This window comes from Leptonychotes weddellii, chromosome 15 (assembly GCF_054177405.1).
Source record: "Leptonychotes weddellii isolate Sample4059 chromosome 15, ASM5417740v2, whole genome shotgun sequence".
Lineage (NCBI taxonomy): Eukaryota > Metazoa > Chordata > Mammalia > Carnivora > Phocidae > Leptonychotes > Leptonychotes weddellii.
This window is the reverse complement of record NC_138383.1, coordinates 18,436,744-18,453,727: the sequence shown is the minus strand read 5'-3', so window position 1 is coordinate 18,453,727 and position 16,984 is coordinate 18,436,744. Positions and strand designations below refer to the sequence as shown.

The 16,984-nt window shown below is 51.1% G+C and overlaps 2 protein-coding genes across 2 annotated transcripts in view; both read left to right on the top strand.

Annotated features, from left to right (window-relative positions):
* LOC102742731 (keratin, type I cytoskeletal 19) overlaps positions 1-16,984 on the top strand; it is a 187,875-nt gene that overhangs the window by 138,116 nt on the left and 32,775 nt on the right. The gene's annotated exons all lie outside the window — the stretch shown is intronic.
* Positions 12,364-14,705, top strand: GAST (gastrin). Its single transcript, XM_006744366.3, has 3 exons — positions 12,364-12,455; positions 14,183-14,398; positions 14,520-14,705. The coding sequence occupies exons 2-3, from the start codon at positions 14,188-14,190 to the stop codon at positions 14,621-14,623; spliced, it is 315 nt and encodes a 104-aa protein (XP_006744429.1). The 5' UTR covers positions 12,364-12,455; positions 14,183-14,187; the 3' UTR covers positions 14,624-14,705.

The window sequence follows — 16,984 nt, the reverse complement described above, 5'->3', positions numbered from 1 at the left end:
CTGAGCAGGGAGCTGGATGCGGGGCCCCATCCCAGGACCCCAGGACAATGACCTGAGTCGAAGGCAGATGTTTAACAGACTGAGCCACCCAGGCGCCCCAAGAACGATATTATTTTTAACAAAACTCAGATTTATAAAATTTATGTCTTTCACAAAAAACTACAGAAAATGTCTATTTGGCCCATGGATGCATTTTATTCACTTGGTATGAGGTACAACAGAGCCTCTGAGGTCAGAATGCCTGGCCCACAGTGCTCCAGGAAATGCCCCCCTCTAGAGCCAGAGACTCTGATCCAGAGGTTCTTCTGATGTGGGGCCCAGGAACCTGCTATTTTAACCAGCATCAGCATCGGCCAATTCATATGGGAGGGCCACAAACCACACTGGGGGAACACTACTGTGGCTGATGGGGAGCTATTGAGGAAACATGCGGTGGAGAGAGCATTACCAGAGCTAAGCTTCAGAGAAAACAATCAGGAGTACTGTATTTAAGATGGTTTGAGAAGGGGGTGGCCAAGGGTCAGAACTTGGTTACCAGCATCTGAGAAACCAACCCCTGAGGTTTTGTGTGTAACGTACATGTGGTTATTTTCTGGCAAGACCGTCCACAGCTTTTATCAGATTCTTTTTTTTTTTTTTAAAGATTTATTTATTCACTTGAGAGAGCGAGAATGATAGAGAGAGAGTACATGAGAAGGGGGAGGGTCAGAGGGAGAAGCAGGCTCCCTGCTGAGCAGGGAGCCCGATGCGGGACTCGATCCAGGGACTCCAGGATCATGACCTGAGCCGAAGGCAGTCGCTTAACCAACTGAGCCACCCAGGCGCCCCTTTTATCAGATTCTTAAAAGAGCCCACTACCCAAACCAGCTAAGAATCACGGGTCTGTGGTTTCCTCCCAGGCTTACAAAGCCTCAGGATTAACGAAGTTCTTCCAGGTACAGCATCGCAAGCAGAAACGTGCCTGTTCCAATATCGACTTTGAAAATGAATAACTATTTAAAGATATTTCTAAACAGCTCCAAAACCGAGTGTGTGTTGGGCAGAAGGGACACACACAGCAGCCGGACCACAGCCTCAGAAGCCTGTGCGTGACTCCCTTGTTCCCTAGCCACTGTCGCCAGCCACCAACCCGCGTCAGCAGCCAGGGCCGTTGCCCGGTTTAAATTGTCTTTAATCTTAGTCCTTGATGGCCAATTTATACCCAGAATGGGCAATTGACTAAAAACAGGAAGCACAGGGAGCACAGAGGTTGAAAGTGTTAACGTGGAGCATAAACATGACCATCATTCCATGTGTGTCAAGTAATTGATTCTCCATTTCTGTGCAACAGGAGAAAACAAGCCCAAGGACAAGGCCAATGCAGAGAGACGTGACCTACGTAGGTTCCATGGTCCACCTTAGAGACAGAACTATAGACTCCTGCAGCTCAGTGTCCCCTGGGAGCTCGTTGGAAGGACAGAATTTCAAGCCCGACCCCAGACCCCATAAAGCCATCTTCATTTTAACAATCGGCATTTAACAAAGCTTGAGAAGCACCGGTTTGAACCATAAAATGAGGAGACCTCATATTGAGGTCCGCAAGCTGGTTAAAAAAGACAGTAACATGACTTTTATTTTTTAAGATCTTATGTTTAAGTAATCTCTACACCCAACGTGGGGCTTGAACTCACAACCCCGAGATCAAGAGTCACAGAGTCTACCGACTGAGCCAGCTGGGTGCCTTATGGACTTCTAATTTTTATAAGTGCATTTTCCATTATGGTTTTTTTTTTAAAGATTTTATTTATTTATTTGACAGAGAGAGAGGGAACACAAGCAGGGGGAGTGGGAGAGGGAGAAGCAGGCTTCCCGCCGAGCAGGGAGCCTGATGTGGGGCTCGATCCCAGGACCCTGGAACCATGACCTGAGCCCAAGGCAGACGCTTAACGACTGAGCCACCCAGGCGCCCCTCCATTATGGTTTTAGATGTGCATTTAAAACACACAAAAATTGTTGAAGTGTGGAAAGCAACCGTATGAGCTGCATATGGACAGAGTTCATTGCACTAGCTAAGAGGTACAGAGACCTGGCTGTGACCGGGATCAGCCGGGGAGCCCTGCAGTGGTACCAAGCGTGGGCTTAGCCCCCAGAGCCTCAGGACAGAACCCCTGGGGGTGGCCCATGAGTGATGATAATCTAGCCATTCACCTCCATCGAAGCCCACCAGACCTGCAGGTCCCATCCATCTGATTAAGAGGTCTCCAGGATGTCAAAAACAATGCCAAAGGAGAAAATACAGTGACAGCTAGAACTAATTTGACTTTTCCTTCATTGGAACTGAAGGCAGCTTGCATCTCTCAAGTGCCATTTGTAATGTGCCTGCATGTGAGTAGCCTGAAACTCTCTTCTGTCGCCCCCTAGGAAAAATAATACAAAAGCTATAACAAATATAAGGGGATCCCAATGAACATTAGATTGTTTTTTAAGTACATAATGAAACCTAAATCTACATTTTAATATACATTTGTTCTCAGGGCGCCTGGGTGGCTCAGTTGGTTAAGCGACTGCCTTCGGCTCAGGTCATGATCCTGGAGTCTCGGGATCGAGTCCCGCATCGGGCTCCCTGCTCGGCGGGGAGTCTGCTTCTCCCTCTGACCCTCCTCCCTCTCATGCTCTCTGTCTCTCATTCTCTCTCTCTAAAATAAATAAATAAAATCTTTAAAAAATATATATATACATTTGTTCTCAGAACCAAACGTGATGCAGTATCCCTTTTTAATTTGTCTGAAGTCATGCTTTTCCTTCTAATTAAATCTAAACAGTGTTTTGTCACTTCTTTACTGGGGAAAGTCAAAAGCTGTCTTTGCCTGGTATGATTATTACAGATCATAAGTTGGACTTTAAAGGAACCGATCATAATTTACCAACTTCAAATTATTTTTTGCTTAAAATGCCAGACATACACCTGGCATATGATGAAAAAGATCTAAAGTTCCCAAGTTGGTCCTCTAGATTATTGATTGATATGACAGGGATTTTGAGTCCAAAGGAATCCAGACTCGCTGAGACAGAGCTTTCGTTGCTTTACTGTTGGATGTAGGACAGAAGACATTCATGTGGACAGCTTCACAAAGCGCTTGCCCAGGCTTATGATAATTCCCACGGGTTTGTGTAACCGGGGGCTTCACTTAACTCAGCACTATTAATATTCGGGCCCAGATAATTATGTGTTGGGGAAGAGGGGGCTGACCTGTGTATCATAGGATGTTTAACAGTATCTCGGACCTCCACCCACTACTTGGTGATAGCACGCCTTCCCACGAACGCCCAACAACCAAAATTATCTCCAGACATTGTCAAATGCCCCTGGGAGGCAAAACCACATCCCCCAAGACCACTGGTTTAATTCACCCTTTCCCTCCTGCTCTGCCAAGTAGAAACGCAAAGGAAAGAGAGAAAATCATGATATTACAAAAGCTAAGCCTGCTAATTTTAAACTTCTCATAGCATGAGTCATTCATTCATTCAGTAAACATCTATTCAGCATTGCGTATGGACCAGCCACCCTTTGAGGCGCTGGGGATGTAGCACTGAACAGAGATCCCTGCCCATATGGACACTACGTTCCAGGAGGGGAAGACGGACAGGGCCTCGGACGTCCTCGTGTCCTACAATTGTTTCCTGCAGCATTGGGCACCATACACCAGCCCTCTTTGATTATCCAGTAAGGTCTCCCACTCGGCACCCTGTGACCTCTCCACCTGCTTGGACCTTCCATCCCTCCATTCTCCAAGTGTAGGAGTTCCAAAGGGACGAAGACAGTCTTGGCCTTCAGTGCCTCTCCCTTGGCAGCCTCACCCTGGGTCATGATCCTAACACTGTTTCCAGCCTCAACTTCTCTTTCAAGCCCAGAACCCACTGCCCACTCTCTGGCCGTGTTCACTCATTCATTCCCATTTCTGGAGGACTCACTCAGTACAGATCAGCAACAAACAAGTCAAAGCCCACCTTCCTCCTCCTGGAGGCTATACTCTAGCCGGGGAGTCAGATACTAAACCAGGGTACAAACACCTAAATTATTTCAGCCATACTTAGGCAAGGGGTCACAGTCAGCCTATGACAGGGACCATCTGGACAAGCCTATAATTTATCTTTGTTTGATTTTGACCATCTACTCCCATCTCTTGGAATTCTCGTGGCTGTAATGTTCTAGTACCCTGTGGTTTGGGTTTCCTTTTTACGTGCTATTTGAGAGAGCAACTTTAAATTTCAAACAGTCGATGAGGAGGGAGTTCCTTGTAAGGTGATCTCGGTGCTGCCAGTTGCCCGAACAGTTACTCACAAACCTCTTTTCATTTCCTAGGCATTCCCTGGAGTGGGGTGGGGAGGAATGAGGAGTGACTGCAAATGGGTATGGGGGCTTTCCTTTTGGGGTGATGCAGATATTCTGGAACTAGATAAAGGTCATGGTTGTGCCACTTTGTGGATGTGCTGAAAGCCACTGGCTTGTGTACTTTAAAGGAGTGAATGGTGTGAAAAAAAGAAGTGAATGGTGTGATGTGTGCACTATATCTCGACAAATCTTATGTATTTTTTAAAGATTTTTTATTTATTCGAGACAGAGAGAGAGAGAGTGCGCATGAGTGGGGTAGGAGGGGCAGAGGGAGAAGCAGACCCCCCCACTGAGCAGGGAGCCCGAAGCGGGGCTCGATCCCAGGACCCCGGGATCATGACCTGAGCCGAAGGCAGATGCTTAACCAACTGAGCCACCCAGGCGCCCCTTATATATGTATTTTTAATTGTATCACGCCAGAGCTGGCTGGGTAGGCAAATTATGAGCAGGGGTTTTGCCCTTACCACATGGAAGTACCACTTTGGGCTGGTGAACAGAAATGTCCTTACCCTCTGCCAGGGAGAGTTCGCAATTAGGCAGGTTTATAAAACAGGAGGAACTTCAGTAAAGCCTAAAGAAACGCACCTCCCCTTCTCCCTTCGCTGAAACAGCTTTTCTTAATAGCCAAGCAAGACTACAGGTGAATTCAGCTACCGAAACCTCCCTCGTTTCTCCGGCCCCAGTCTGCCACCCCAAGCAACCCCACTCACTGGCTCAACAGATTACAGCGTGCAGGGAAGAGAAGGTTCGCTATAGAGGACGCAGCCCTCGACAAGGAAAGGCTTTTCTTTATGCTTATAGAATCCAACTGTCTAGGTTCAAGCCTCAACTATACATCTGATGGGCTCTGTGCCCCGAGCTAGTCGCTGGGTTGAGTGTGGGATTTTGACTTCGCCCTACTCACGAGCAGATAAGCTATCCTATTACTCTTTCATCAACGCAGGCAGAAGACACAAGACCCTTGGATCAGAGACAAGTAACGTTATTACTCACAATCCAGCTAGCAGTATACTTTGCATCAATCCCCCTTGCCCTTGGTGGTAACACATTACAGACCCACACAGAGGCTACACAGGCCATAGTTGGGAGGCAGACAAGGACACAGACCCTGGGAAGCTACTGCTTCTGTAGGAAGTAGTAAGCAAGGCTGCTGTATGTCCCCTAGGGAGACATGACCTCGTCCCTCAAGGTCACTCACTGAAAATACAACCCTGAGAAATGGCCCGAGTAAAGAGCTGCTGTGATCTTACCCTCTTGGCATACTCAGCAAGACTCAGGGATGCTCAAAGCCCATGGTGAACTGCTTCATTGCTTCACCAATTTCTCTGTGCCTCAGTTTCCTCAGCTAGGGGCAATAGCACTACCCTCCTCGTGGTGTTGTGGTAAGGACTCCAAAGACATAATACCCGGGGCACCTGGGTCTCTCAGTCAGTTAAGCATCTGCCTTGGCTCAGGTCTTGATCGCGGGGTCCTGGGATGGAGCCCCACGTCAGGCTTCCTGCTCAGCGGGGAGTCTGCTTCTCCCTCTCCCTCTGCCCCTCCCCACCCACTCATTTGTGCTCTCTCTTTCTCTCAAATAAATAAATAAAATATTTAAAAAAAAAAAAAGACATAATGCCCTTAAAGTGCTTAGCATGGAGATCTGGCCACGGAAGGGCTCCGTAAATTTTAAAAATCACCATTATTAGGGGAAGAGGGAGGTGAAAACATGTTATAGACATCAGAAAGCTTGCATTTAAGAGAATTTCAAGGGCCATGCCAAAGAGAAGCCTTCCCCACCCACCTCCTCCCTCTCCCAACCATCCATGGTACCTTAAGCTCATCATCACACTGTCTCTCCCCAAGAGAAAAGGAACAAAGACCGTCTTGATCAATGTTGTGTTCTCAGGGTCAACACAGTGCCTGGCACAAAGTGGGTACTTAGGAATGAATGAACGGAAAGGGAAGGCAATAGGTCTCTGAGCAGGCAGGAGGGTCTGGGATGAAGGTCCATCGTGGGGGCGCTGAACTTGATAAGGCTGCATACCCTCCAGTGAGAAAAGAGCAGAAGGTCGACCCAGACCACTGTGGTCACTCGGCCGGGAGAAGGGGGCTGACGTCAGATGGCCTTGGGAGTGAAGGGAACCTGACTCACTAGGTTGCCAGGCACCCATCCAGCTGAGAATATTAATTTACAATTGAATCAACTGGCCACTTTCAGGAACTTCCCTGTTTTGCAGGGATGGGGAGGCAGGAGCTGAGGAAGGGGTGGTGGCTGGGGACTAGCCTGGCAGGTTCTGAAGCAGGACAGGGGTAGCGATCTAGGTACATGGTCCATAAATGAAGTAAAACAACCGTGGGGCCAGGCTGGGGAGGGAGGAAAGTGAGACCAGGAGGGGTAGGTGGGTTGTGAGAACCAAGGCAGGTGGAGGAACCGGCAGTCACAGCAAAGGCAGATTCAGCAGGAGCTGGGCTTCTGGAGGGAGGGTGGGACAGAGGCTGGGGCCCAGGAGTGGTAGTAGCACAGAGTCTGGAGAGGACCGGCCAGGCATGCAGCTCCACTCCCTCAGCTGTCAGGCATGGGCAAGCAGCTTCACCTGGCCAACCCTCAACTCTAAAATGCCCCTGAGTAAAGACCCCGCTCACACTGGTGCTTTTAGGATCCTTTTCCCATCTTAAAACCACTGATAGAGCTAAACAAAATACTTTCTAATATTTTATTATAAAAATATTCAAATACACAGAAAAGTTGAATTTTAAAGTGAAGACTCATATGCCCACCACCTAGATTCTATAATTTTATTATTGTCTATCTCCTATCTATCCATCTTACTTTTATGCATTTTAAAATAAATACAATGGGGGCGCCTGGGTGGCTCAGTTGGTTAAGCGACTGCCTTTGGCTCGGGTCGTGATCCTGGAGTCCCGGGATAGAGTCCCGCATCGGGCTCCCTGCTCGGCGGGGAGTCTGCTTCTCGCTCTGACCCTCCTCCATCTCATGCTCTCTATCATTCTCTCTCTCAATAAATAAACAAAAATCTTAAAATAAAATAAAAAATACAATGCACTTTGCCCTAAATACTGTATTAACTAGAGTTCAACTTCATTATGGTTCTTTTTTTTTTTTCAATAAAATTTATGTACAATGGAATGCACAATCCTAAGTGCCCTCAATGGGTTTTGACAAACGTGTGCATTCAATGAGTTTTGACAGTCTGCAAACAGGGTTCTGGGCTTGATTTTGATTGTTAAGTGAGATAATAGGCCCTGTCAGCACTCATGCAACCGCGGGAAGGTGTTGCTGTTAAGATATGGGAGGCAAAACAATCCCCGGGGGGGGAGCCAGGCTGTGAGCCAAGGCTGCGGGAAGCAGAAGGTAGGTGTACCTGAGGGGCTAGGGTGAGGCCTGCATGGAGGAGGCGGCGTTAACCTGTGAGGGAAGGCTCCAGGGACTATTACAGGGAAGAGTGGAGAAGAAAATAATCAAGGAAAGTGGGGTAGAATATTCTGGAAGTCAGCAGGATGCAGCAGCACCGATGAGGAGCAGGTAAGTAAGGCTGTGGTGCTGAAAATACCGATGAGAACCGCAGACCCTTACGGAGAACTTCCCAGGCGGCAGAGACCAAGTGAATGCTAGAGGTGTCTCATCCCTCACTGTGGCCCTCCCGGGTAAGTATGGGGCGCATACTCCGTCTGTGACTTGCCTCAGATCACAGCTAGGAAGTGTCAAAGCTGGGATTCAGCCCAGGGCAGCAAAACCTCCTTGTCCTGGCTTCCCACATACACAAAGGCCAGGCCCGCGCACAGACTTCCAGCTACTCCCTGGGTCTCACCCCTGCTTCTGATTTGAGAAGACTTCTGATTAGCGCCCTGGGCGTGCAGGTGCATTTAGAGCTCCACACAAGATCCCGACATGAGGTGTGGATCCAGAGCCACCGCTCCTAAGGCACAGGTGGGCATCAGAGGAGAAGGGGAGAGGAGGCGGAGTCTGGAATGGGGGGTGCCCTCTGCTCTCCCTCCTGGGCAGCCGGGTGGGTCACATGGCCCCTGAACTCATCCCAGGGCACCCTCTCCGGCTCAGCCCGAGAGCAGCCCGCCGACCGTCCCTGTGGTCCTGCTACCTGACCACCCTGGGAGAGCAGAGTCGTGGACCCACTTCCTCCTCTGCAGCCCCCCACCCCGGGAGGGACCACGGATGCCCATGCTGACATGAACGCCTCCCAGGTGTCCCTGTTTGTCCCAGCACCTTCACCCCCCCACAGGCCGCGCTGCCTGGGGCAGAGACGCATCCCCAGCCTCCCCCTTGTCCGCCATCAATAACCAATGAGGAGGCCCGGAAGGCCTCTGACGGCGGTTTGCAGCTCCCCGGGACCGCTGCCTGCCAGGGCCAGCCCTGGCCAGTGGGAGTGTGGCCAGGCATGCAGAGCTGCCCCCGGGGAGTCTCCCTCCCCAGGGAATGCACTCCCCACTGTTGTTATTATGTCTAGTGTTTGTGCCCTCCTCCCCTGGAATCCAAATGCCAGCAAGCCATGGAAGGGCCAATCATATTCACCTCTTATCCCCGGGGCCTCATCCTACCCCCAGCTTACAGCAGGTGCTCACTAACTAGAAGGAAAATGGAATGGATGAATGGCCCGACACTTTAACCAACATCCGCCTTACCTGTATTTGAAAAATCACATGCAGGGGTGCCTGGATGGCTCAGTCGTCAAGCGTCTCTGCCTTCAGCTCAGGTCATGATATCGGGGTCCTGGAATCGAGCCCCGCAACGGGCTCCCCGCTCTGCGAAGAACCTGCTTCTCCCTCTCCCACTCCCCCTGCTTGTGTTCCCTCTCACTGTGTCTCTGTCAAATAAATAAATAAAATCTTTAAAAAAAAAAAAAAAAAGAAAAATCACATGCAAATTCACACAGGGCCAGTTCTTACAGACAGAAACCTTCATGAGGCCAGAACCCCTTGTATCTGTGCTCTGTTCCAGCCATAATAAATTACCACAAACTTTACAACACAACACCAATTCATTCTCTGACAGTTCCGTAGGTCAGGAGTCCCAATTACAGCGTGGGTCCCTGGGCCAAAATGAAGGCGTCACCAGGGCTGTGCTCCTTTCTAAAGGCTCTGGGGATGAACCTGCTTCCAAGCTCATCCAGATTGTTGGCTGAATTCAGTTTTTTGCGGTCCAGGGCCTCAGCTGGGGGCCTCTCTCAGCTCCTGAAGGCCACCTGCATTCAGCCTGCTGCCCTCCCTCTCCCATCTTCAAACCAGCAACAGCAGGTGGAATCCTCCTCATTCTTCAAATCTCTGATTCATCCTTCAGCCATATCACTTCCGCCTTTAGCCAAAGGACGTTCTAGCCAAAGAACTTTTTTGTTTTTTTGTTTCTTTGTTAGAGAGAGAGAAAGCACACAGCAGGGGGAGAGGCAGAGGGAGAAGCAGGCTCACTGCTGAGCAAGGAGCCCAACTCGGGACTCGATCCCAAGACCCCGGGATCATGACCTCACATTCAGGCGTCCTGCCAAAGAATGTTTTAAGGGCTCATCTGATTAAATGCGGCCCACTCAGATAATCCAGGATAAGCTCCCTACTTTAAAGTCTATAATTACATCTGCAAAGTCCCTTTTGCCATGTAACCTCATATATTCACAGGTCCCAGGAATTGGGGTATGGACATCTTTGGGGCACCATTATTCTGCCCACCACACCTCTCCTGGGAGGAAAAAGATCCCAGAACCAGGATTTCAGGTCCAAGGCTCCTTGGTCCTGTAAACTCAGGACAGGGATTGCTCACCTGTGTGAGCCTCAGGTTCTTCATCTGTGGAATAGGGACACACTAGTACTTATGTTCAAGGACCATGGTGAAGAGCAACTACATTTATTCATGCAAAAAGCCTGGCACAAAGCATTGTCACTATTGTGATAACAAGGGCAGGGTCCACAGAGGGAGGGAGGGGGCTGGCCCCAGGGTCTGGGATCTGGTCTTCAATTTGGTAGACTCTGAAATTTCTGGTCACCCAGCGAGTCAAAGTGTTGGAGCCGGGAGTCTCTCCTGGCCTCACCAGTTCCCAAATCCTCTGTATACCAGTCGGTGCTGGCCTCTGAGAGGTCCAACCTCCATAGGCTCCATCTCTGCCACCTCTTTCAGTGGCAACCCAGGACAAGTGTCCCTCTGAGTCATGGCCAGCCGGAGGGAAAGGCTTAGATTCACAGATGATGCTTTTTAGGGAATTACCCTCCTAAGTCTTGGGAAAGGAGAAACTCTGATGTGTGCCAAGTGTGTGTGCAGACCTTGTTACATTTCCCCTTCACAGCAGCCCAGTGAGGTAGGAATGAATGATTCCCATTTCACAGCTGAGGCTAACTGAGGCCCAAAGAGGATAAGGGAGAAGGTGCAAACAAATTAGGGACTTGCGATGTTCTGGGCACAGTGCGTGGTGCTTTATGTACATCACCTTCACAAGACTCCCCGCCCCCCCAGTCCCAGTTATTTTCCTCATTTCTTGAAGAAGAAAATAGCTCAGAGAAGAGGAGAGATCTGCTCCAAGTTCAACATCTGGAAAAGGGCAAGGCCCGGAAACCCTTCCCTTTCCCACCCGACAAGGGTTCCCTCATCGCCTGTTGAGTGGGTACCCGCTTCTGTTTGCTGTTATCACCAGCCCTGGTGTGACCAGCCTGCCAAGAACAGCCCAGGTGGCCAGGGGAGGGAGGTTCATAACACCCTCCACAGCAGAAATCTTGGGTTCTGGCGCAACTCAGGCTCCACAGAAAGCTTATCATTTCCCATCACCATGGTAACACGAACATCTCTATTCCTCTAACACATGAACGGAGCTGCTCCCCACACCACCGTCTCCCAAGCCCCCTCAAAGATTATGGATTCGATTCATTATCACCAATGCCTGCACTGGTTTTGTCGTTTTCACTTAATTCCATTTGCTGTGTCACTGAGCCCTGCCCTGGATTAGAGTGGTTATTCACCAGAACATTCGGCTGCTGGTTGCCATGGACACTCACAGCCTGCTGCATCACCTGTTAATTCTCAGCACGGCTGGCTGTGAGCATGGGTACCACTGCCCTTTATCCAGGACCCAAGGGGTATCAAAACTCCCCCAGACAAGGAGGGGGCCTGATGATGTGTGAACAAGAGCAAAATCTCTAATGCCAACCGTGGAAAAATCAAAACCAGCTCGAGATGGCCATTTATCAAATCAGTCAACAAGCGCACTATTTGGTTTTCTGGCACATCTTGGGCATGCCCTTTAGTCTCTTTGCTTACCATTTTAAGATGTATTTTTATATTGGAAAGTGGTGAATGTGTCACGCGGATCCCTTTCTCCCATGGAAAACAAAAGGAGGGAGCCTCCAAGTGCAGGGAGCCCTGGGTGGGGGGCTTGCAAGAGGCAGGGGGTAAAAGCAGACCCGAGGTGGAGGGGAGCTGCAAGCAGAACCCAACCAGCACAGAGGGCACAAGGAGGCGGGGGACGCTCAGGGTTTTCCAGGCAAGGGAGGTGAAGAGGCAACCAGGCAGAGAGAGTGGGGCCATCAGCCCATGGCCCATTGCCCCCGATAACTACCTCACGTCCTGTTTGCAGAGCCGAGCAGAGGGGACAGGGGATCAATACAGCTCTCCACATCCACACACTCCCTGCTCTTCAAACACCAATGGATGACGAAACATGCTTCCTCTGAATCCAGGGTCATTCGGTGCACCCGCTTCCCCTGCCCCCCAACGGGACGTAGTCGGAGGGCACACCAGGATTCTGACCCCAAGGACTGGGTGGGGGGCACTGTTCTGATCCCGGGGAGCCTGTCTCCCGCCTGCCCTCATACCCAGCTGAAGACCTGCCCCGACCCCACACCAGCCCCTCACTGCCATGAAGGTCAACGCCCCTCCCCCCATGTGGATGACTGACTGAATGAGTGACAGGGCAGGGCACCGGAGGGCACCGCTGATGTACCTGTGCCCACCCCCTTTTGTCTTGCTGGCCGCATGGGCATTTGGGAGGGGCCTTGAGGGCTTTATAAGGCAGGGCAGGAGCACCAAGCAGTGCAGGGACTGGAAAGGCACCAGGCCGGCTACAGCACCGCCCACGTCCCGGCTCTGCAGGTGAGAGCACCCAGGAGGGGAGTGGAGAGGCGGGGAAGAGGGTTGATGGGACGACTCCCTGCATCAAGGTACCAGGCTCACCCCTCGGTGTCTCCAGGGCTGCCACCCTTCTCTTAGCTCAGGGCCAGACTAGGTCTCGGCCTAGAACCCACCCTGGCATCCCCAAACCTTGAGCTGACTTGCCGCTTCAACCCCCTTACTCCATGTTCACCCCAGTCCTGCGAGGTGAGAAGGACAAAGGAAGGGTTGGAACTGGAATCCAAGGCTTCTGGATCCCATCTCGAGCTTTTTCCTAGACCAGCGCAGTCTGAAAGAACTTTCCACGATGATGGGGTCTCTATCTGCACCGTCCAATATGGTAGCCACCAGCCACAGGTGCACTGGGAAGGTGGCTAGCCTGGGGGAGGAGTTTTTTTTTTAAAGATTTTATTTATTTATTTGAGAGAGAGAATGAGAGAGAGAGAGCATAAGAGGGGGGAGGGTCAGAGGGAGAAGCAGACTCCCTGCCGAGCAGGGAGCCCGATGCGGGACTCGATCCCGGGACTCCAGGATCATGACCTGAGCCGAAGGCAGTCGCTTAACCAACTGAGCCACCCAGGCGCCCCGGGAGGAGTTTTTAATTTTAATTAATTTAAATGTAAAGAGCCACATGAGGCCCGTAGCTACCACGGTGGACGATACACGTGGCTCCTATGGGCCACCGTAGCTCTTGATCACTGATTTTTCAACCTTGTTTCTTTAGCACCAAGAACCCTTTCTCTTCCAAAGGAAGTCTAAGAGAGAACCCCACTATGAAAAACAGATAAAAGTAGTATTTTATTGGGGCGCCTGGGTGGCTCAGTCGTTAAGCGTCTGCCTTCGGCTCAGGTCGTGATCCCAGGGTCCTGGGATCGAGCCCCGCATCGGGCTCCCTGCTCAGCGGGAAGCCTGCTTCTCCCTCTCCCACTCCCCCTGCTTGTGTTCCCTCTCTCGCTGTGTCTCTCACTGTCAAATAAATAAATCTTTAAAAAAAAAAAGGTAGTATTTTATTAATATGAATGTGGTCCTGAAAGGTAAAGCCAATCAGAATAATGAGGCTCAAAGAACATAAGTGCTGAGAATAGAATTTTAGATTTGAATTTTAGATTCATTTGAGTATCCAGTTCATTTCTGTATTATGGCTTCCCCAAACTCAGGTCACCCTGACACACAGGTGCAAATGGTAACAGCTTAATTTTTAACTGCTTAACTACAATCACATGATATTCCTCAGTTAAGCAAAAATATGGTGGGAGAAGCTTCCCTCCAGGGGCCGTGCAGAAACTGTGGGACCCGACCACACGGTGAATACGCTGGTGGTCTCCACAGAGGTACCGGGCCGTCTGTAACGTGCCCTTTGGTATGACTATTTAAAAGCTCACTTTAAATTACAAAGAATTAAACATCTACAGAGCAGCTCACGTAGCCTCAAATTCTGCAGAAATTTGGAAACCATCACTCTCGGTTGTAAATTCCTCCTCCAAGAGAAGCCACTGTTGTACCTAAGGTAGGTGAGGAGGAAAGTGGGGCAGGCCTGGGAGCCGGGGGAGTTGGCAGGAATTGGAGAAGCGAGCTGAGGAACAGTCCACAACCCCACACGGTGTTGCACCTGCCAGCAGCAAGGGACCCAGAGTCCATCTGGTCCAGGCCCCCGCCTTTGGGTGTCTGGATGGCCCCATCTTTCAGCTCTGCCCCTCTTTCCTTTGCAGACAAGATGCAGCGACTGTGTGTGTACGTGCTGATCTTGGCGCTGGCTCTGGCCACCTCCTCTGAAGCTTCTTGGAGGCCCCGCTCCCAGCTGCAGGAGGCACCCTCGGATCCAGGGGCAAATAGGGGCCTGGAGCCACGCTGGGTGGACCGGCTGGGCGCAGCCTCTCACCAGCGAAGGCAGCTAGGGCTCCAGGGTCCCCCACAGCTGGTGGCAGGTAGGAGCTGTGACAGCTGTCCCTGCTTGTCTCGCCCAGCCAAGGTTGACCCTGGCCTTGGTCTCCAGCGGCTAGATGTCCTTCCCATATCCTCATGTCCTCTCCCCGCTCTGACCCTCAGACCTGTCCAAGAAGCAGGGACCGTGGGTGGAGGAAGAAGAAGCAGCTTACGGATGGATGGACTTCGGCCGCCGCAGTGCTGAGGAAGGGGACCAGCGTCCCTAGAACGGAGCTTCAGAGCCCAGCCATCTCCCAGCCCAGCCCAGCCCCATGAAAAACCACTCAAAATAAATTAGCTTCCAATGGATCACATTGTGTCAAGTGTGGGGCAGGAGAGGGGAGTTAGTGGGGACAGGGCTGAGGCAGTGGGGAGAACTGAGCACTCTCCTGGGGGCAGGGACCATGACTCATTCTTCTGGGTGTCCCCAGAGCCTAACACTGACCCCGAATCTACTAGTGCAGGTGGCAAATGGTGGTGGGGTCACAAGCAGAGTCAGCTTTCTAAAAGATAAATCAAACGGTGCCACTCCAGGTTTTAACCCTCCAATACTTCCTGTCACACTTAGAATAAGACCTAAACTCCTTGCCAAAGCCCTAAACTAGCCCTGCTGTCCTCAGGGCAGGTGCCATGTTCCTTCCTCCTCTCTCCCTTTTCCCTTACACAAATGCACCTGCACTCGGTCCTGCTCAGAACATTTGTCCTCGCCATTCCCTGTGCCCCGAAGGCTTTTCCCAGGCACAAACATGGCTGGCTCCCCTTTTTCTCCCTGGGGTCCTGGCTGAAACGCCTCTTCCTGAGAGACCCACCTGCTCTTCTCCTTCCGCTTCATACACAGCACCCGGTTCTCTCTAACGGCCCCAGAGTCTCTGACGTTGCTCTCTAGAGCACATTTCACACCCTGTCATTGTCTCGTTAGCTACTTTACTGTCCGCCTCCCCGGTTAGAAGGGCAACTCTGTAAGAGTGGGGACCACACGTCCCTCTTCCCTGCTGTATCCCTGGTTCCAAGAACGGGAGGTATCCAATAAAATATTCGTCAGATGGCCGGGTGAGTGGCCAGCACGGGCACTGTTGATGCTTCACCCATATTCCCTCCTAGTTCTCTGCCTGTCAGCAGCATCCTTCCACAAGCACATGCCACTGTTCCCCCGAGGGCCTTCCGAGTGCAAGGCAGGCTTCAGATGCTGCAGAGTTAGCACCTCCAGAAGCAGCTATGAGTCAGTGACAGATGAGAGCGGGAGAATCAATACCCCAGCTCCCTCACCCCTCGGGCAGGGTGACTCGGACATGTATTCAGCTCTGTCTCCCAGAATTCCCCTGCAGGACTGAGCCCCACTTACCCACAGCAGGTACCTGCTCGAGGACATCCTTTGTTGACTGCCCTCCCTTCCCTGTCTCGCTTCTCAAGATCTGCCCCTGCCTCCCTTCAGGGTTTCCACACTAAAAACTAGGGTCAAGTCTTAGGATGTGCAGAAGCACTGTCCCAAACATGGGGGAAAAGGGATTATTCACCCGAAATACTGCAGGACCTGAATAAGCCGGATAACATGTCACAGCAGGAACCGGGAGAGCACACAGGAGGGGATTTTCAAGGCTGGCAGACCAAGGAGGCGGGCTGGAGACTGGATAGGGAGAGTTTATTGATATGGGAGAGGGAGACAGTCTCCCATTACTCAGGCTTTCAGCTCCTGGCAAGGACACACGCAGCCAGTCCTAATGCCTTGCTGGGAGCGACTCCCTGAAAGTCTGTAACAAGTGAAGTGCCCGAACTTCCCCAGCAGAGGACCGGCGAAGGAGTCAAAAGACGGGTAGGCATGTTAGAATGAGTTGTCGAGTCAGACAAGAGCATCCACCACATGATTACAGTCCCTGCAAGGGTCCAGAGAACAGCCCTTTCCCGGAGGACATAAGGAACCTGTTAGTGAGGACAAGTAAGGATTGTTGAGCTCAGCGGAGGTTGTCCTCTGTGGGCTGGGGTTGATGTAGGAGACACTCCTGTGGCCGCAGGCTACTTAGTGTCAGTGGGGATGAGAGGATTGCAGGACAGAGGGGACCCGGCAGCAGCACTTAACCCTCGGAGGCAAGGTGGACATAATTACCAGGGGGCCTTAACCCACAGGGTTTGCAGCGGTGGCTCAGACCATGGTGCCCCTAAACTTGAGATCTGGGGCACCTGGGTGGCTCAGTCGTTAAGCGTCTGCCTTCGGCTCAGGTCATGATCCCAGGGTCCTGGGTTCGAGCCCCACATCGGGCTCCCGGCTCAGCAGGAAGCCTGCTTCTCCCTCTCCCGCTCCCCCTGCTTGTGTTCCCTCTCTCGCTGTCTCTCTGTCAAAATAAATAAATAAAATCTTTAAAAAATAAAAAATAAAAAAAACTTGTGATCTACGGGTGGCCAAGAAGGGCACTGTTTACCTTATACAAGGAGAATGGATCAAGAGCAAATGAGCCCAAGGCTGATGTCAGCTGCCAAAATGGAAAATCATGATCCATTGCCTGGTTTACAAATCTGTATCAATTCTCAGAAGTTGCCATTTATCAGTGTAATTGTACACTGGGGAAGGAGGCACACCCAGATATTTCAAAAGC

Excerpts from the sequence above, each read along its gene's own strand:
- GAST (XM_006744366.3), top strand. The coding sequence starts at position 14,188 with ATGCAGCGACTGTGTGTGTACGTGCTGATCTTGGCGCTGGCTCTGGCC. Across the intron at positions 14,399-14,519 it reads TCCCCCACAGCTGGTGGCAG|ACCTGTCCAAGAAGCAGGGA; the intron begins GTAGGAGCTGTG and ends TCTGACCCTCAG.